The 21,260-nt window shown below is 39.3% G+C and overlaps 1 protein-coding gene across 5 annotated transcripts in view; it reads left to right on the forward strand.

Annotated features, from left to right (window-relative positions):
- Positions 1-21,260, forward strand: part of FMNL2 (formin like 2) — a 326,764-nt gene that overhangs the window by 249,151 nt on the left and 56,353 nt on the right. For all 5 annotated transcript variants that reach the window (XM_065931549.1, XM_065931550.1, XM_065931548.1 and 2 more), the window contains 3 exons: positions 9,428-9,536; positions 13,104-13,180; positions 14,860-14,953. In XM_065931549.1, the coding sequence (XP_065787621.1) occupies positions 9,428-9,536; positions 13,104-13,180; positions 14,860-14,953 (280 nt within the window). The remainder of the gene's footprint in view (positions 1-9,427; positions 9,537-13,103; positions 13,181-14,859; positions 14,954-21,260) is intronic.

A 21,260-nucleotide genomic window follows, 5' to 3' on the forward strand; every position in this document is an offset into this window, starting at 1 on the left:
TTATTTATGATGCTAAGAACCCTTACCATGAGATCTACCTTCTCAACAATGTTTAAGTGTATGGTACAGTGTCGTTGACTGTAGGCAAGGTATTATTTCAGTAGATCTCTAGAACTCTCATCTTGCATAACCAAAACTTTATACTTATATTAGCAATTCCCCATTCTGCCGTCTCTTAAGGCCCTGGCAGCCACCATTCTACTCCCCACTTCAGTGAGTGTGACCATTTTCAGTATCTCGTATAAATATAGTCATACAGCATCTGTCGGTCTGTGACTGGCTCATTTCACATAGTGTAATGTCCTCAAGGTTCATCCATGTTATGACATATTGCAAGATTTCCTTTAATTGAAGGCTGAATAATATTCCAGTGTATGTATCTACCATAATTTTCTTCTTTTTATCTCTGTGACTTTTAATTTTGACATCATTGAAAACTGAAAAAAGGCAACAATAGTACAATAATTCCTCCTTATGCTCCTTACACAGATTCAGCAATTGTTTTAACATTTTGTCCCTAAGTTTACTCTACCATTGGCACATTTACTTTGTAAAAGTACCCTTTAACCATTTGATAACAAGTTACAGAATCATGCCCTTTTATACCTAATTATTATAAGATACCCTAAGAACAAAGACATGCTCTTATATAACCATGGTGTAATTCTTAAAATCAGAACAGTTACATAGTTCAGTCTGTTTAGTTATTCCCGTCTATTCATAATAGGCTGGAATTTTTTCCAGCTCTGTCCAGAATCCCACACAGGGATCGTTTATTGTATTGTTTGTGTCTGTGTAACATCCTTTTACTTGGAACCATCCCTTACCCTTTCTTTTTCTTTTTTTAAATTGAGGTATAGTTGCTTTACAGTGTTGCGTTAATTTCTGCTGTGTGGCAAAGTGAATCAGCTGTATTCTTAAATATATTCCCTCTCTTTTTGGGTTTCTTTCCCGTTTAGGTCCCCACAGAGCACTGAGAAAAGTTCCCTGTGCTCTAGAGTAGGTTTTCACGAGTTATCTATTTTATACATAGTCGTGTATATATCAGCCCCAGTCTTCCAATTCATCCCACCCACCTTACCCCCTCTTAGTTTCCCAACCAGGGACTGCACTCTCGCCATGCCAGTGAATGCACCGAGTCCTCACCCCTGGATCGCCAGCGAGTTTACAACCCTTTCTTTCTTCTTCAGGACTTTGATATTGTGTGTCCATGTGAATATGGAAGTTAATTTTTTATTCAGAGATAATTGTTGTGTAATATTGTGTAACTTATACAATGTGTTGGTTTTGCATGTTGATACGTTGCATTGATTACTACCATAATATCAGGTAACACTTCTGTCACACCACCTCATTATTATTTTTTAAAACCATATTTTATCCATATTTATTCATTTATCTATTGATGGGCATTTAGGTTGTTTCTACATCTTGGCTTCTGTGAATAGTGCTGCAAGGAATGTGAGTGCAGATACCTCTTTTAAGATCTTGGTTTCAGTTCTTTTAGATAAACATCCAGATGTGGGATTGCTGGAACATTTCATGGAGAAGTTCTATTTTTGTTTGAGAAACCTCCATACTGTTTTCCATAATGCTTGTGCAACTTGCATTCCCACCCACAGTGTACAGGGGCTCTAAATAATTCTTGTTAACACTTGTTTTTCTTGTCTTTTTTGATAATGGCCATCCTGAAAGTCAGTATGAGGTGCTTTCTCTCGTGCTTTTTATTTGCATTTTCCTGTTAATTAGTGAGCATTTTTAATGTACCTGTTAGCCATTCGTATGTATTCTTTGGCGAAATGTCAAGTTCCTTTTGCCCATTCTGTAATTGGATGGTTTTTGTTTGTTTTTGCTATTGATTTGTGGCGGTTTCTTATATATTCTGGATATTAACCACTTATTACATATTTGGTTTGTAAATTATTTTCTCCCATTCCCTAGGCTACCTTTCACTCTTTCTTTTACTGTGTTTTTTAGATTGATGTAGTCTCACTTGTCTGTACATTCTTAAACCTGAGGAACTCGTTCAGAATTACTGTAGCTTTTTTTTTTAGACTCTTACAGTGAGTTGTGGTTTAAGGACAGCAAGACATGGTTATCACCGGAACTCTAGTGGACACTGTATATCGTTCAGGCTTGACTACATACCTGGTCAGAGAAATTCCTGTGTATCTACTCTGTGGTCAAGTAGATCCAAGAGAGCTACTTCCCCAGGTTTTGTCTGCTGACCTCGACATTCTTTTTGCTTTCTGGACTCAGAAATCTAGGTTTGAGTTGCCCTGTCATTTATTAGAAATCAATTGGCTGGCTCTCTCTAATCAGTCATTCTAACAGTCTTTCAAAGCAGAGATAGCTTCTTCTGCGTAGCACCTGCTGCTCTAGGTACTCACCGCCAGCTCCTGCGCAGATGGATCGCCACGAGTGAAGTAGGCGGCACAGCTGACTCTATAGTACTAAACAGGGCACATTGTATAGGTTTCTTAAAAGATACTTACTTGCGACAGTTGCTTAAATTTTTGATGCATTTTACTCCTACTAGCATTAACTGTAACTTCCACATTTATTATTATTTCATGTAACTTATAAAATACTGGTGCACAAATTAATGCAGTTGGTTAGAGTCATTTTTCTTTGGTTTTGATCTTAAGTCAATTTGGGCACATGTTTCTCTCCACACACATAGAACTTGGTGAATACTACTGGCGGTTCTTCCAAGATAGTGTCTTACTATCTTTGAATGTGAGGGTAATGTTTGGTTTTCATTCAGTGCTTGACAAGAGTGCAGGCAGTTCTCACAGTCGATGGAGAAGAGTGCTGGAGAAATTTTGTGGTGTTCCTGTCAAAATGACCTCTCAAAAAACAGGATTTCCTTAAAACTCTTGAGACCTCAAACAACAACCCTAAATATCCCTTCTCCATTATCTTTTCTACAAAGGACAGGAGCTCCAAAAGTTGGACTCGGGGTTGTTTTCTGCCTCTGGGAAACCCCTCTTTTGTGTCCACAGACCTAGAATCTCACAACTCTTGCTTGCCTGTCTGGAGGAAGAAGGGTAGTCAGGAAGGCAATTAGTCCCCTAACCTCGTGGTTCAGGCATTGGGTCACAGCCCCTCTATACATATGGAATGCCCTTGTTTTTCTATTCGATAGTTCTCCGATCCTGATGTCTTAAAGAACCAGCTCCAAGTCTCCAGAGAAATGTAATTCTTGCAGAATCTTGTTTAACTGTTCCTTTGAACTTGAAGGAATTGTTACATGTATTCAGAATGAATAGGTTCTTAGGATTCTCTAAATGTTAGGAGATGTCAGTGAAAATGGTGAAGTACAGGCCCCATGAAAGCAATGAGAAAATCAGCAAAATAAGCCAGAGTCAACTGTTTCAGACCTCTGGAGAGTAAAGTCTTGTAGCAATCTGGGAAACATCGATTTAGGAAAAACAACTGAATCTCAGTGAGAATAGCTAACTTTGTGATACTTTAACTTGTGCTGGTTCCCCTTCCTCCTTCTCTAGATTCACAGTAGCCTCAAAAACCGTTAGTTCCCATAATCAGAGTGTAAACCACCAGCCTGGTAGGCAGTGGAGTGGGGGCAGAATGGAGCTGCCGCCTTTCTTCCTCCTGCTTTCTCTTCCTCCTCCTACATTAAGCTGGATGTACCTTGAGGTTTGGGAGCTACTAGTGCGGAAGCCAATTTCAAATCTCAGTGAAGGGAACATGCACCATTTACTGCTGAAAAAATCTAAGGTCACTCAAGATGTTACATGGGGCAAGACTTGAGCATATCTGCCTCAGTTATCCATAGGAGACCATAGGGAAGCTAGTACTGCCTCCCACTTGGGCCTTTTTCATATATCACAATGCACTGGGGCAATCTCCAACGTGGCCCTGTTTTATATGTTTCATAATAACTCCTGGAAGAAAATATTATAGTACTTGTTTGGCTATATGTAATTCTGTAACAGAGCACATGCCAAGGATATTAGTTTTCCATGGAAGCACCCATATCTTCTACTGAGCAGTGATGTCATCCTTGTAAAACTTAGGTCTTTGTGGAAAGTTTGTTCAAATAGCCAAAGTGGGATGATCAGTGTTTGTGAAAGGTGAAGATAGCTTAGCCTCAAGGGCTGTGGCTTAGAACCGGATGTGCCCTTATCTACCCTTTTAAAGATAATACATTGCATCATATTTACTTGTGTTAACCTGACTATGCATGAGCACCTTGTGTATGCAGTGTTTCACTGCGATGACTAATTTCATGTGAGTTGCTTGCATTTTTAATTGGTGATGGATTCTTGCTGTGATGTTCCAGCCCTACCTAAGTGAATCCGTGTGACTCATATGCTTGATAGAGGTGTGTGGCTCTAATCAATCACCCTCATCAGTTTTCTCTGGAAACTTAATCATGACATTCTGTTTTTATTGGCATCCAGGTGGCTGTGTGTGGCACCAGGGAATAGGATTTGCAAGGCTTAGTTGTTCTGATGATACTTGGGTCTTTCGCTGCATGTGTTGTGGCAGAATTTTGCCTCTTCACAGAAACCCTCAGCTTGGCTGTCTGTTTACGGACCAGCTCTCCACTCAAGAGGCCTTTGGGAAACATTGTTCCGTGGGATGATTAAAGTGGGGAAAAGTGTTATCATCTTATGATCTAGTTAGCTTTCTGTCTTCAGATGAATGTAAACCTAGACCATCTGCGAGAGGTTTTTTTTGGTGTAACTTTTTCTTTATTTGGAGAATACTATACATCCATTGTAGAAAATTTTAAATATAGATAAAGATGAATGGAAGTGTCTTGTGATTCTATTACTCAGATTTGTGAGATGGTGTGTTTTAATCTATGTTAGACACATACATATGGAATCTAGAAAACTGTTTCTGATGAACCTGTTTGCAGGGCAGGAATAGAGACACAGACGTAGGGAGTAGACTTGTGTACATAATGGGGGAAGGAGAGGAGAGGACGAATTGAAAGAGTAGCATTGATATATACACACTCCCTTGTGTAAAATAGGTAACTAGTGGGAGGCTGCTGTATAATGCAGGGAGCTCAGTTCAGTGTCGTGATGACGAGAGGGGTGGGGTGGGAAGAGGTGGGGGAGGGAGATGTATGTATATATGTAGCTGAGTCACACCATCGCATGGCAGAAAGCAACACAACGCCATAGAGCAATTATCCACTAATTGGAAATAAATTTAAAAAGCAAGTCTGCATTAGGAACATTTCATGTTCAGTTATGTTCATTGTATGTCACCTTCTGATACTTACCCCACAGTCTGCCCTTTCCTTTTCTACTTCTTGAATTAGAGCCTCGTTCAAGCAACGTTCATATGCCTAAAGATAGTTACCATGATTCAGTCTGTATTAACTTGGTCTAATATGACTTGATTGAGAAAAGGTTGTATGAGGGTTTTCAGTACTGTGATTTGCGAGAAAGTGCTCTTGTTTGAGGGGCGCCTGTTATCACTTCAGTGTACTGTGATGTGCAGGTGTGTATACTCAATTATTGAGTTCACTTTACACATTGGAACGGGCATGCAGCAGAAGGGGTGGGCTGAGGTGTGGACAGAGAACATCTTAACACAGTTATCCATAAAATCTCTTGCTTTCTAAACTAGATGGTGGCTGAAGCAACACCTTGATCTTTCCCTTAGCATTTGATAGAGTTTAGCATAAAGAGTCGTTGCTTGGGAAAACCAGTTTTGGGCCTTAAACACAATGTTTGGTTTGATTTCCTGTGGTTGATAAAGCACCAGAGGCCAGTTCTTTAAGATTGCTCATTCCATCTGGGAGTGCTCGTGGAAAGTTGAAATGTAGTAAATTGTTAGTCCTAATTATTTTGGTGTTTTAGAGTCAACTTGAGGATCTATTAAAACCAGCTCCATGTGGATGTGTTCTTTGGAGAGTATTGATATTGTTCATTGGAGCTGGATTTAAAACATGTTCAAGAAGGTAAAAGGTGGAAAGTTACTCAGGTGATAATTGAAGCAAGTAAATCAAATATCTCATGGCATAAATGGTCAAATTCCACAAAATGTGCATGCTGAAGAGTAGGTTAATGTAGATGCTGACCCATGACACAGTCCCTAGAATCTAGTCTTGGGGACTTAGAGTGATTCTTGGTTGTTTGCAAATACTTCATTTCTGCCGAGGTAAAGAGTTGTGACGTTTATCAGGTGTGCATTTACTTAACAGGGGAAATTTTTTTTTTTGAATGAGAATTCCAAAATACAGAGAAAAATTTAAAAAAATACAGAGAAAAATTTATTACTAAGTTAAAAAAAAAAAAAATCCTTCCTTGCCTGGTAAGTAATTGAGGATAAAGATATAAAAAGAAAACTTTGCTTACAGAGTGGATCAGCCACTGTGTTCTGAAAATGCTTAGATACTGCTTTTCTTAGCCACCTAAGCCTTAATTCTATATGGTGGGATAATTATTGGAGGGGTGGGGGAAAGATACCTGTTAAGAGCCAGGACAGAAAACTCTGTTGGGATGACAGAATGGGAACCTTTGACAGGGAATTCATTAGCACATATGGCTGTAGGTAGTAGCTTTTTCATGTGATCACTTGATAGATGAGTCAGGTTGAGAAGCAACCTGTAGAAAGTGACTGCCCTGAATTCCAGTGAGGGGACTTGGGGGTCTGGCTTCATCTCTTACGTCTATTTGCTCTGTAGATTTACATCACTGGGGCATTATTTTTCTCGTCTGTGTCAGGAAAGGTGATGTAAATAATATCACAGATCTCCTTAAACCATAATACTATGGTTGGTTGTTGTTACTGGTTATGGTGGTGTTTAAACACAAGTTAAAATGTTGCCTTTAATTATGTTTTTATATAAATAAAAAATCAGAGAAAAATTAATTTTATACTATCATTCACTTTAGAAAAAAGTTCAACTTTTTTTAAAGAACAGAATAACATTAATAAATTTTTACTTATTTTAACATTAATCAATTTTACTTATTGACATCTTTGTATGCTTTCTAAACTCTTTGAATATTGATAAGTATCCATGTGCTTTTTCATATTAAATATATTTCAAATGTTGATTCAGAAAATATATTTGAGATTAACTACGTACAACAAATGCAAGTCTTTTGTGTTAATGTTTAGTAAGTAGGATATTATAATCAATGTTTACTGGTTTCTGCAAATAATGTTAGTAAGGCCAAGGACTCCTTCTTAGAAAGAGTCTTATTATGGTATAGCTGAAGTTATGGATTAATAAATAAAAGGGAGGAACCTGCTATGTTACTTTATGCCTCTTAGGAAGCACCATTAAATGTGTAAGTTTGGTCTGCTTGCTGGAATCATTTAACTTTATTTGGAAGTGATGGAGAAGTATGTGCCTGTGTGAATGACCTGTCCCACGTTCCTTAAAGAATAGTTGGCTTTGGTCAATCTATCTTCTGCAGTCACTGCTGTACTTAAATATAATTTAGCAAAGGATGATTGATTCCCTTTATAACACCTTTTCTTTTTTAAAACTTAGATTTCTTTGTTTTACACTAATAGCCGCTGCTTTGTTAGAAATAACTCTCTCTCTAATCAACTGTTATAAAACAGACAAGTGATTCCACTAAAGAAATACAAACCTGAGGTTAAAATAAATTCAGAAGGGCAGAGGAAGGGAGAGAACTTTGGGTATAGACCAAGAAGACTACAGATTCTTGGGTCAGACTAGTCATGTGGTTGTTTGAAGAAGCCCCAGATCCTGTGAGAATTCGGTCAGGTGTGTCAGCCATCATGCTTGGGCCGCAGTTATGACAGAGTGCAACACCTTTTTAAAACTGTATTTTAGAAGTTGAAATTAGGCTTCAGTTCTGTTGCTCAGTCGTGTCCAACTCTCTGCGACCCTGTGAATCGCAGCACGCCAGGCCTCCCTATCCATCACCAACTCCCGGAGTTTACTCGAACTCGTGTCCATTGAGTCAGTGATGCCATCCAGCCATCTCATCCTCTGTCGTCCTCTTCTCCTCCTACCCCCAATCCGTCCCAGCATCTGGGTCTTTTCCAATGAGTCAACTTTTCGCATGAGGTGGCCAAAGTATTATTAGGCTTACGAACAGCGAAATCTGAATGTGTTTCCTGAACTTTGTTTTTGCATTCGAAACTGAATTAGGCTATCTTGCATTGCTGAAATGTTGTTTTCCAGGGTGAGGAAAGCAGACAGTCCTTAGAAAAATTAAAAGTAACATGAGCGAACCAGATTTTTCACAGTCAGGTATGTTGAGGCAAGTGACTTACTGGGATGCTTTTCAAAAATTTCTTTGGCTCATTAGTAGGTTTATGTAAAAGAATCATCTTTTTTTTTTTCTGTTTGATAGTTTTTGAATAGAAAATGTCAAAGTTCTGCTCAGCTGAACCGTTGCAGACAAACCTGTCATTTCAATTTTAAACTCTTGATCTGCATCTGTGAGACTTCTGAAAGCAGTTAATATTAATCATGGCTTCCTTTAAACTTTTTTAACTAGCTTAATTCAAGGAGAAGGAAGGTCTATAGCTTCTTTTGTGGAGCATTTCTGTCATTGACTTTCGGAAAGTAGTTGATGGCTTTTGAAACTTGCTTTCCTTTCAGGCTTGGAGTTGCAGAAAAAACTTACCTGTTTTTCCTCTGAAGCTGTCATTTAAGGCTCATAATGAAACCCTTAGAATTGTCATCTTTCTACTTTCCCCATCTTAACACTGTCACTCTTTATGCCTTGTATACTCTGATAAATCTGCAGAAGGGAGAACTAAGGCCCAGTAATGTAGGGTCTCCAGAATGAACCCTGACCTTGTAACATCCTAACTGTTTGAAATATCACCACATTTCTGTCTCAGTTTTACCTGCTAGACCAGAGTTCGGGTGAGGGTGTGGAGGCATATATATACTGTTTAGGTTTTGCATATTAAAATTCAGTATCACAGGCTGATATGACAGCTGTATGACCTTGCCTAGGCTTAAACTCTGAAACAGGGACTCTTGAAAGCAGTGATGGGAAGGTACAGTTAAAATTGGGTCAGATGATAGGAGATCTCTGTATAAGCTGAGTTTTACCCCTTTACTTGTTCACATATGTAATCTGTGTGCATGTCATGTCTGCAAATCTAGCTTGGTCTGCAAATTAGAGCCTGACTTATTGATGAGTCTCATGTACAGTCTGATTTGTTATATACTGTGAATGGAGTTGAGCGTCACTGTCCACAGGTATATGACCTGACCAGATGATAACAACTGCACGGAATTGTCTAGGCCTCACAGTCTGTGGAAACAGTTTTGTGGTGATGGGGTGCTTGTGGTGATGGGTTCATTAGTGGTGGTTTGACCTGCAATCCTCATTTAGGTATAGGTACAAACAGAGAACAGTGTCCATTTTTAAAGTGCATCTGCCCATGCTAAGAAAGTAATTCTTAGTTTTATGGAAGTTTCCCTTTTTATTTGTAGCTACAATACTTTGCCAAGCAGAAGAACCCTGAAAAATTCAAGATTAGTGAGTAAGAAAGATGACGTGCATGTTTGTATCATGTGTTTACGTGCCATCATGAATTATCAGGTATGTTTCTGTTTATAATCCTTAAAAAAAAATCTGAAATCATCAGACTCAATCTTGTTCTCTTTGATATCTTTGTATTTCTATTTGAAGTAAATATCAGGATTTAATGACATTTTTTAGAGAAGAAAGATCTCGTTCCTTCTATTGCTCATAATTCGTTGCCCTTTTAGTTAGCATTTCTGATTTATAATGTGTTTAAAGGGAAGACATTTTCCTCCTCCAGTGGTAAGCTTGTCTAGATCACTTGGTAAGTGTTTGTGACTGTTAGAGATAGAGTAAGCCACTGGTTTGGGGCAATAATGGAACAGCTTTAGGAACCTGGGAATGAATAATCTTACACACTGGGTAGGTCATTGTTCCTCAAAGGGTTATGTGATGACAGGCAAGGAATTATAATTACTGTGTGTTGGACCCTGTGGTTCCTAATCTTCATGAGAAGCACTTAGAGGATGTTTGGTAGAACAGCAGAGTCCTCCTTAGATGACTGATACAGATTATCTTCACTCTGAGAATCACTGGGAGTTACTAATTACAGTATGTGGGATTAATCCTAACCACAGAGTGGGAATTAGAGCCTGGAGTATCTACGGTGAGCTGAAGGGTCAAAAGTATAGTTATAAAATCAGACCATGGCTGAGAATTTAGACATGGTTCAAATAAGAAAACGGGGTTTTATCCCATTGACACAAATTCTGTAGGTGGATCCAAATAGAAACAGATGGTAAATACATAGATCAGTATTAGAGTTCAAACCCAACATAAGGTTGCCAGATTAAATTTAAGAAAGGAAACATGCTTTTATTTTTTCAGTCAATTAATTTTTTGAGCATTGCCCAGTACACACTATTCTAGGCGTAGGGAACACAGCAGCAAAAAGATAAATACCTCAGGGAACTTACTTTCTATTGAGGGGAGAGAGTGATAGGCAATTGGTGAACTATATAGCACTTCAGATAATAATAGTGATGAAATAAAAGCTGACACTTATGCAGTGCATCCTACAGTCTAGTACTTTAAAACCTATTACTTAATTTAAGCCTCAAGAGTCCTGTGAGCTTGGTAATATTACTCTCCTGTTTTACTCATGAGGAAACTGAAACACAGAGACATATGGCTATAAATGGTGAACTCAGATTTGAACTGAGGAAGACTGGCTCCAGAGAACTAAGTCCTGTAGAAAAAATAATCAAGAAATAAGAATAAGTGCCAAAAATGCAAGTTCAGTTTTAAATAGGCTAGCCAGAAAAGTGTCATGGAGAAGATAACATTTATGTAACAACTAGAATAAGGGAACAAGGTAAGGAATATTTAAGAAAGAAAATTATAGTCAGAGAGAAGGGCAAGTGCAAAAGTTCCTGAGGCAGGAATAGGTCTGGTATGCTCAGGTCAGTTTGGTTGGATCAGAATAAGTGGAGAGGAGTAGAAGGTGAAATCTGAAGTTACAGGGGAGTCCTGATTATGTAGAGCTTTAAGTTATTGAAAGGACATTGGCTTCATGCTGACTGGAATGCTGTTGAAGGATTCTGAGGATAAGTGTGACTTGATCTGTCACTGGAATTTAGCATGATCCATCTGGCTTCTTTGTTAGGATTGACTCCAGAAGGCAAAGACAAAAGGAGGCAGACCTTTTAGTAGGCTGTTGCATTAATTTAGGTGAATGTTGATGGTGGTATGAACCAAGGTAATAGCAGCAGAAGTGATGAGAGGTGGCCAGATGCTGATTTTGTTTTGGTGGTAAGGACAGTAGCAGTGGGGGTGTGGTGAGGAGTCAAGGACAGCTCCCAGCGGTTTGTCCTGGGCACCTCTGAGATGGAGTTGCCGTCTACTAAGACGTGGGAGGCTGCAGGATGAGCAGATTTGGGAGACCTTATTAATATTCCAGTTGGAGAGATGTTAACTGTGAGATGTCCATAGACATCTAAATAGAGATCTTAAATCGGTGGTCAGAAATGCCAGTCGGGAGTTCAGGGTCTAGAGGTCTGGGCTGGAGTTACAAGTTTGAGAGTCAGTAGATGGCCTATAAAGTGAGGGGAGTGAAAGATATCAGCAAGAATAGACAGAAAAGCAAAGAACAAGCTGGGTCTCAAATAACTTTGGGCACCCTGTTTAAAGTCAGAGAGATGAGGGAATACTAGCTAGGCTGACCGGGAAGCAGCCGAGAAGTAGGAGCCAAGTGCAGGAAGGAGAGTGGTTAGCTGCACCCAGTGCTGCTGCTGAGTCATGTAAGATGAGGATAACTGGCATGGGCTCTAGCGAGGTGCAGGTCTTGGATCATCTTGATACAGTTTCGTTGGAGTGGTGGGGGTGCGATGCCTGATGGACATGGTGTTGAGAGAGAAGAGGAGGAGAGGAATTGGAGACCATGAGTAATTTAGAATTTTGCTGTGAAAGAATAGCAGAGAAATGAAACAGTGGCTGGACACAGGTTGTAGAGTCCAGAGAGATTCTATTTTTGTTGTTTAAGATGAAAGAATTTGCATCATGTTTTTTATGCTAATGGTAGTGAGTCAGAGAGAAAAATAATGATGGGGAAATGGAAGAATTGTTGGAGCAGATGATGTTCTGTCTTCTCTGGCCACCAGAGAATCCACTGCAAGAATTCACTTGCAGTGCAGGAAACCTAGGTTTGATCCCTGGGTCGGGACAATCCCCTGGAGCAGGGCATGGCCACCCACTCCAGTATTCTTGCCTGGAGAATTCCATGGACAGAGGATCCTGGTGGGCTACAGTCCATGGGGTCACAAAGAGTCGGACAGGACTGATAATGTTCTTGAGTAGTGAGAGGGATTGGAATCAAGAGCTCAAGTGGGGGAATGACTTAGATGGGAGCGTGGACAGTTCATCTTTAGGAAGAAGTAAGGAGGGAAGCCACAGATCTGTGTGGGTGTATTGATGTGGTGGTGCGAGCTTTTGGAAGTTTTTTCCCTAATGCTTATGTTTTCCGGGTGTAATTGGAAATAAGGTCATGAGCTGAGAGTTTGCAGGAAAAGGAATAATTCTTCAACTTGGTAGAATTGAGAATGATTCTTGATCCTTTTACTGAGCTTTGTTCATTTTATAGAAGAATGAGGTAACATGCCTCAGAGCAAAGCAGGTTTTCCCTAGACTTTGGGTCCTAAGAGCCATTGCTGATAGAGAAGGGATTTAGAAGTGGTGGTTGTCAACCCTGCTGTGTAGTGAAGTCAGCTCAAAGAAATTCACATGCCAGGGCCCCATCCTTGAGATTCAGAATAAATTGACCTGGAATGAGTCCCAGAGAGCTGGTGTTTTGTTTTGTTGACTTTTCCAGGTGATTTTGCCAAACAGCAGGATTGAGATCACTGGCCTGGAGCCTTTTCATCATTTTGATAGAGACACATATAGTTTATTCATAGAGAATGGGGATATAGTACCTTGATCATAGCATCATTCCTGAAATTTTTCATAGAGAAATATGTGCAGACACTGTGCTAGAGATGATGATATAAAATTACATTAGGTAGAAACTTCAGGTTTTTGCTTTTTAATCAACATTGGCTGTCCTCTGAAATAACTCCTAATGCTTTGTTTTTTCCATACCTGTTTCAGTATGGTTTCAACATGGTCATGTCTCACCCACATGCTGTCAACGAGATTGCACTAAGCTTGAACAACAAGAATCCAAGGTAAGCTGGATTCATAATGTCCAAATCTTAATCAAACTAGGGACAGCAGAGAGCTCGTCAAGAATCAAATTTGAGTTTGGAAACTTTCAAGAGTGACTTTTTGAATTCAGATTGCCAGTAGACCCCTCAGCTAAGTAGAATTTTCTTTTCATCAATGTTACAGTTTTACATGTGGCAGAGTTGAGAAACTGGTGACAACTCTGGCCCTTCTCTTCAAGCTTTCATTCCTCTTGAGGCCTGGTTCTCAGCATCGTTGCAAATTTAGCAAAACTTGGTGAAGAGCGTGAAGCTGCCAGGTTGTCAGGATTAGAGCCAGGAGAATCTTGATACAGCCCTAGCTGAAAGCTCACTAAAACTACTACCGCTTGTCCACACTTCATTTGCAACCTTTACACTTGTAACTTTTATTACCAAACCAAACAGGCAACACCACAAAACAAAAATAACTGCATGCAGGTTTCTTTTCATGTTCACTTTCCTATTAAGGCAAGTGCCATATACTATTCATTTCACAGATTACCTCCAAAAGCCTGTCTTCGTCAATTTATTTTAGTTAGTATAATGCCTTTTCTGTTCTAATGCATGTCTATGTTTCACAGTTACTCCCTTTTATCAGATCTCTCTGACAGGATTGCACATCTGAAAACTGTTAATTCAGCTAAAAAAAGTGATTAGAAGTTACATCCTTTGTGATTGAAAATGCAATGCAAACTGTAAATCCTATTTAAATGTTGAATATTATTATTTCATGCTTCCCCTGATGAATGCCTTTGCAACTTTGTGCTTGCTTCCTTAAGTTTACTAGAATCTCAAGTAGTCATGCTTCTTTGTCTATCTGACACGGGAAGCCATTATTCATTTTTCTTAAGACAATTGATATTGTAGGTTTTCAGAATGATCTTTGTTTAGAGGTTGGCAATAGCTTTTATTCCAGAAAAAAGATGAAATACTGAAGTAATCATACTCTGAAGAAATAATGCTGTCCTTGACATTGTGTTTGAAAACTTAAGATTGTATTTCTAAGGTTCTCCTTCTAAAAATATTTTAGATGAAGTTTTATTTTCTTGAGTCAGAGAAAACATTCTTGTATTAGCACAGCTGTAAGCCAGTTCCTTTCAGATCTTGTATGGGAAGAAGTTTTGGAAGCTTGCATTATCATGGGAGACTTGTATGGAGTCACTGCAAATTAGCAGATTTGCAGTGTATTAACAGGACATTGATTTCGGTTGATTTTGAACTTTTTCAGCAGATATTATATCTTTGACTCCAGAACCAGAGAAAATATTTATCCAATGGGTGATTTTATTGAAAATTCTGTGTTTCCTATCTTCTTTAACTTATTAAAAAGTACTTTTTCGACCATATTACACTGAGTCACTTGATGATAGAACAAAAAGACTTAATCTTCACAGAATTAATTTTCATTTATAAGTAACTTGTAATCCTGGGAGTGGGAAATATGCCTTGCAAACTTGCTACCCCAGAGAAGCCACATGTGTAGAAGATCATAAAGGTTTTTAAAAGGTATGTGTTTTAATATTAACTGTGCCTTAATTAGTAAACATTTAAAAAAATACACTGGCAAATATTTATTATCATATTCATCTTGGAAGGAACAGCTGACTCATCGTTCATTCACTTTCACTGATTTGTGAGTTTTTACTTTCTTGTTTTGACAGAACAAAAGCCCTTGTCTTAGAGCTGTTGGCAGCCGTTTGTCTTGTCAGAGGCGGGCATGAAATCATTTTATCAGCATTTGACAACTTTAAGGAGGTAGGATACTCTCATCTTAAAAAGAATGTTCACACAAGCACCTTGTATTTGGATATCTTTGAACAGAATGATTTACCTTTTGTGTGTGTGTTATTGAAATAGAATTGACATATAACATATTAGTTTCATGTGTACAACATAGTAGTAATAATTTGATATCTGTATATATTGCAAAATGATCATAGCAATAAGTCTAGTTAATGTCCATCACCATGGTTTACTTTTTATTTATTCTAGGGTCCAAAGATATAATTGTTAATTTTCTCAAATATCACTGAGGAAGAAGTAATGAACTTAGTCTAAATATCTTAAATGGATGCATTAAGCTTTCTTGACTGTCCCATTTCCAGGAAGAGTTAAAAACTCTTTGTTGCACTCCTTTTCCTATGGAGAATATGAAATAGCCAAGTATGAAAACTGATTTTGTTAATTGTATGTGGTTTTCATTATGGTTGTTACTTGAACATCCACCTTTTACATTTTATGAGCTCTTTCATCATAGTTACTTCTTCAAATCATATGTATGATCTCTGCTTTGCTGGATGGTGTGAGGAACTGATCAAATAAATACAGACACTGATTTTTAGCAGTTTGTAATCTTAATCAAGCAGTCCTGTCACATGAAAACAATAAACCAATGGACATGCATGTTTGAAATGGAAACTAAACTAAATGACCACACATGAAGAAACAGTTACACACAGATAATGTGACACCAGGGATTCTGAACCAAAATAATAAGACATCACAACTGAACTTATAGCCAGTTTCCTTTGGTAGTGGCATGCAACGTTCTATAGCCAAGAAGGGTGCCTGCCAACTCCCGTGTATTTGCTAACATCTGAGGCTACTTTGAGCTGGGACGTTACAAAAGAAGTAATGGAAGGCACTTGGAGCCCCAGGTTATAATAGGAGCATCAGCCAAGGTGTGTCTTTTATCCTAGTGATCCCATTTGATTTCAGATGCTTCTGGCTTAAGGCCCAAGCTGGATGAAAAATCCAGATCTCAGAGGGACTTCCAAACTCTCTCTCATCTTTCCTGGGACCCTCTAGAGTAGAACACAACTATTTGGAGTATTTATTGAGGACCTACTGTGTGCTGGCGGCTTGCCAGATACAACATGAAATTGTTTGGTTCTTATAGACAAGTGTTAATATCTCCATGTCATAGGAGAATAAAATTTCAAATGTATCATTTGCCCATGGCCCCATGGTCAGACAAGCAGAAGAGCTGGGGTTAAGATTTGGTGCTCCCGATGTTGAACTTCTATTTCTGGTGGCGTTTGGGCCTGGTTGTGTGTCAGCATCCTGAGACAGGACCTAGGAGCCCATGCTCCCGCTCTGCTCCCTTAATTGGATTCACTCCCACAGCTGACAGGTATATTAATGACTGACACATAATCCTCTTCATGGGCTGGCAAACTTCAAAGATGCTTCTGTCAAAAGGGAAAACGGTACTCCTGCCTCTTTACATGACCTTCCTCCCCAGCTGTCACTGCCTTTAGATTTTTGTATTATCCATTTTGCTAATTCCAACCATGGACAGAACCTAATACTGTCTTTTTCTGTATTCAACCTTAGTAGTAAAAAAAAATATCTGGGTTCAAAGAAAATGATGAAGAATAGTAGTGAATCTTTAACTTCATATTCTGGTTTCCAAAATACATAGTCTTTTTTTTCTTTTAATAAATTTATTCATTTTAATTGGAGACTAATTACTCTACAACACTGTAGTGGCTTTGCCATACATACAGCCATGGGTGTACGTGTGTTCCCTATCTTGAACCCCACCTCCCACTTCCCTCCCCATCCCATCCCTCTGGGTCATCCCAGTGCACCAGCCCCGAGCACCCTGTCCCCTAAAACACTTAGAGTCTTGAGAGATAAGAATGTGTGAGTGCTTGTCTGTGAATGTTTTTATATGTCATAAACAGGATGTAAAACTTGTATTTATCAGTAAGGAGATATGTGGGTGGATGGGTCTAAAATGAAAGTAAAACAGCATGTGAAGCTAATAGAACTTGAAAATCTTTATCATTAGATAGTATCACATGCCAAAAAGTCTTTTTCACACTGGAAGCACTCACTATACAGTAATCAGTGACCCTTGTCACTCGGCTTCCCTGAATAGCTCAGCTGATAAAAAAGAATCCACCTGTAATGCAGGAGACCCTGGTTCGATTCCTGGGATGGGAAGATCCCCTGGAGAAAGGGATAGGCTACCCACTCCAGTATTCTTGGGCTTCCCTTGTGGCTCAGCTGGTAAAGAATCTGCCTGCAATGTAGACATAACTGTTCTAATATTAATAAGCAACTGATTATACTGCAGATCAAATTATGCCCTGAAATTATAATTGTATAGAGTCAGCACTTATTAAAACCAGTAAATCATGAGATGAATGTTAAATTTGTTTTCTCTTAGATAAGGTAGAGTGCCTTTCTTACATATAATACAAAATACTTGCAGATTGAGTTTTAACTCTCTGGTATCAGAATTGTATATGGTTTAACCATTTAGGGCATTATGTGTACTTAGTTGAGAAAAACAAAATGTAATACTAAATCTTATAGCTGGTTAGTAGTACAGAGAATTAACTTTTGACTTTGAATTTGTAGAACTTTAACCCAAATCTTCCTCATTTCTGTAATTTCTTATGAATGATGGTGGGTGTTTAAATTCTGATGTCTCCTTGGGCCAGCAGTTGCTTCTCAGAGAGAAAACAAGCCATGTCACGTGGGAGCGGGGACAAGGACAGTGCTGGTTCTGTGCGTGCTCTTGGCTTGCACTGACCTCAAGCCATGCTGTTCATGTAGACAGGTCAGGAGAAGGGTTATCCTAATAACCAGAAGCTCCATTCTTAGGGGTAGGTGAGAAGTACATCTACTTATTTATCTGTTCAATCTGAGGTTTGAATATTTGTGTTAGTTTATGTTGATCTTTGTTTTAAAAAAATATAATGCCACCCACAAGTCAGCATCTTTTGAATTTCTTTTCTCTTTTGCTCCTATCTTTATGTGAGGGGATTTTTTTCCCTGTATATGTCACAGTGAACAGTACATTCTTTAATCACTTTAGCAAAATGTCAGTGGAATCTTGGGTTTAGGGAGGTTTGGGAGGCAGTTGTTCCTGATTAGCAAAAGTTGTCCTTATGATCTCAGATGACCAGTGCAGGGAGAAGCTTGGCCAATGAGAAATGCCTATTGAGCTGCCCTTGGCAGAGAGAACACACAACCAGCCACCAGAATCCTTGGGAGGAGGACCGCGGCAGGGTCTTTGCCCTCAAGAAGATTGTTTTTCATGCTTTTATCTCATTTAGTAAGTGGGATTCCACTCATCTCCTTAAAGAAAGATGAAGGGATTAACCCACCAGTTGAAGACTGGTGGGCTTCAACATCAGCTCTTGATATCTATTTTTGAAGATAAAGTAACATGCATTAGAGTGCCAGACCCTCTGGGCTTGGATCACTGTTAGAATGTAGCTGAGCATACTTCTGCAATGTGGCACCAGATGCTGAAAGGATATTTAAAGACTACACATTTTAAGTATGTAACACGATTTTTTTCCCTCTGCTTCTTGAGCCAACAAATCCATTCTCTCCTATTTCACTACCACTAATTAATTCAAACGTAAATGAAAAGAAAGTATCTTTTAGCTTTTGACAGATTTTAACATGTGATTATGTTAATTTCTCATATTTCAGTTAATATTCAAAATCCCAACAAGTGTGATTTTATATGTTTTTGCAGTGAAATCTTATGGCTTGTCTTATAATATCTGAAGTACATATTTTAGGAAAATAGCACTTTCAGTTTAATGGTATCTGATAGTGAGAAGGGTTTCCCTGCTGGCTCATGGTAAAGAATCCATCTATTAATACAAGAGACTCAGGAGAGGTGGGTTTGATCCCTGGGTTGGCAAGATCTTCTGGAGGAGGAAATGGCAATTCACTGCAGTATTCTTGCCTGGGAAATCTCATGGACAGAGGAGCCTGGCAGGCTACAGTCTATGGGATCCCAAAGTCCGACTTGACTAAGCAGGCACGCAAGATGGTGGGAAGGATATTAACCCAAAACCTTGCTTTTGGTGGGTTTGGAGGTTTGGGACTAAGCCTGACATCACTGAGCAAGCACATGTATCACCTCAATGCTTATCATGATAAATAAGTTTTAATTATAATTTTTTTGTAATTACATAACTTTATAATTACGTAAATTTGTAAACATAAGTTTACAGATTGTAAACTTGTGCCAAGCATCATTTGTGACATGACTGAACCTTTAGTCATCTCTTATGCTTCTTGAATTCTTTTCCCTTAAAAAGTTTTTTTTTTCTTTTTTTTAAGTAAAAGGAGTTAACACATCTGGTTGTGATGTTGAAACATCTCGTGAAAATTTATGGTCCTGAATTGAGGACCAGGGTGAGAACAAGGAGTCATCTGTTTTTTCTAATTTAGCCACACAGAAGGACAGATTGCCATCTTTCCTAATTGATGTTTTCTTAGTTACCTCCAATATATGTTCATGAGCACTTGGTCTACCAGACAGAGAAAGAATACATTTGGAAGTAAAGGTCACTGTGTTGGTATTTACATTAGTTCAGGGTCTTGTTTACAAGAAGCCGAAACTGAGCCTAGCAGTGTCTAGGCTAAGATTGGAAGGATGGGTTGATTGGAAGGATGGGTAGATTGGAAGGATGTCAGGAAATGCACAGAGGTCATAAGGAATCTGGAGAAACAGGCCTGGGAAATAGACAGGCATTCCTAAAAGGTAGCTGGACTCAGGCTGTGACCTTGAAGCCATAAACACTTTGGGGTTCTGGTCATGCTTTTTCTTTTCTCTCAAAGGACATGGACCACAGCTAGCAACCCACTGGGTCATAAAGCTACACTTACTGGTTAAGGACATCAACTGGCCTCCACTTTGGAGTCAGAACACTATATTTAATCCAGTTTCCCTTAGAAACCCTGAGGTCACCTATCTAGACCTTGCTCTCCTCCACTTTTCTTAGTTAGCCTATTTCTTTTTGCTATATTCTTTGATGTAGTTGAGAAATTGCCTTTAAGAACGTGTCCCCAAAAGTCGGTCAAAAAAGTGTGCCTGTTTGAAATCACAAGGAAAAAGTCCTGAGGCCGTGCAGACTCTGCAGCAGAATAGCTCGCTATGACACTAATAATAAAAATTCTCTGAGGTCTTTGAGCTACCCACTTCCCCAGACTGCTGGAAGGTGCGCCTGGAATTCATCAGGATTCCAGATCGATTATAACTGTGTTCTCATCTGCTTCCAAAATGACAGCATCTGGCTTTAACAAATAAACCCAAGGCCTGAGTTTGGGTTTTAAAGGCCCAACGCCTTCCCACTTTGGACCTTCTAGCACAGATAAATGGAGCCTTGTGAAATGAGTCACTTGAGGCCACCAATTCTCTTGGACGTAGCACTCTTGGCAGGAGCCATTATTTTTTTCACCTATTGCTAGAAGGCTTGCTAAGTAAGCTGATGTGGTTTAGCTACTGGGCATCTGAAAGCACTTGTGCTACACATGATTACGTTGATTTAAAAAAGCCTGTCAAGTTTTATTTACAGTGGACCCAATTGCAGGAAGGAGAGCAGACATTTTGGTGTGCTTCCAGTATCCTTCTGAATTTAATCCCATCTAATCTAACCTCTCAAATATTTGAAGGGTGTAGGATTATAAACCCAGCACAAGCCATCCGGATAACTCATTCACTGGTGAAATTCTCAGCATAGAGGGCAGGGTACTCAGTTTTTTAAGTCTCTTCTTGAGTTCTAAGCAAAGTAGTTGTTCAAATCTCAACCTCTGGGAGTGATAGTTCTAGAGCGTGTGTGTATTTCACCCTAGCAGGCCAGAATTAGGTCAGTCTCATTTACCCGGACTCTTCTCCAGCCTGTCCATCTTTCAAGGATCAGGAAGTCAAGTCACCGTGATTATCTTCTGGACTGTGTATTCACTGTGGCAGTTGTTACTTGTTTGTAGTAAATTACTTCGAACTTAGACTTCTTAGGCTCATGGATTCTGTGTGTCAGGAGGTCAGGCTGGGCATGTCACGGTTAATTGTCTTTGGTCCTTCGCATCTAGGATCTCATCAGGGAAGATCCGATTGAGGAGGCGGGGTTTCTCTTGGAGGCTTTCTCGCTCACGCGTCTAGTTTCTGGGCTGTGATGACTCAAAGGCTGAGTTTGTGAGTCAACCAGAGTTGCCTGCTTGTGGAACTGCCTGTGGCTGGAGCTTCCTGTGGCCTGACAGCTGGCCTCTAACAGGGAGTGTTCAGGAAGGAGCAGCTGCAGCG

Source organism: Muntiacus reevesi, chromosome 3 (genome assembly GCF_963930625.1).
Source record: "Muntiacus reevesi chromosome 3, mMunRee1.1, whole genome shotgun sequence".
In the NCBI taxonomy this organism is placed as follows: Eukaryota; Metazoa; Chordata; class Mammalia; order Artiodactyla; family Cervidae; genus Muntiacus; species Muntiacus reevesi.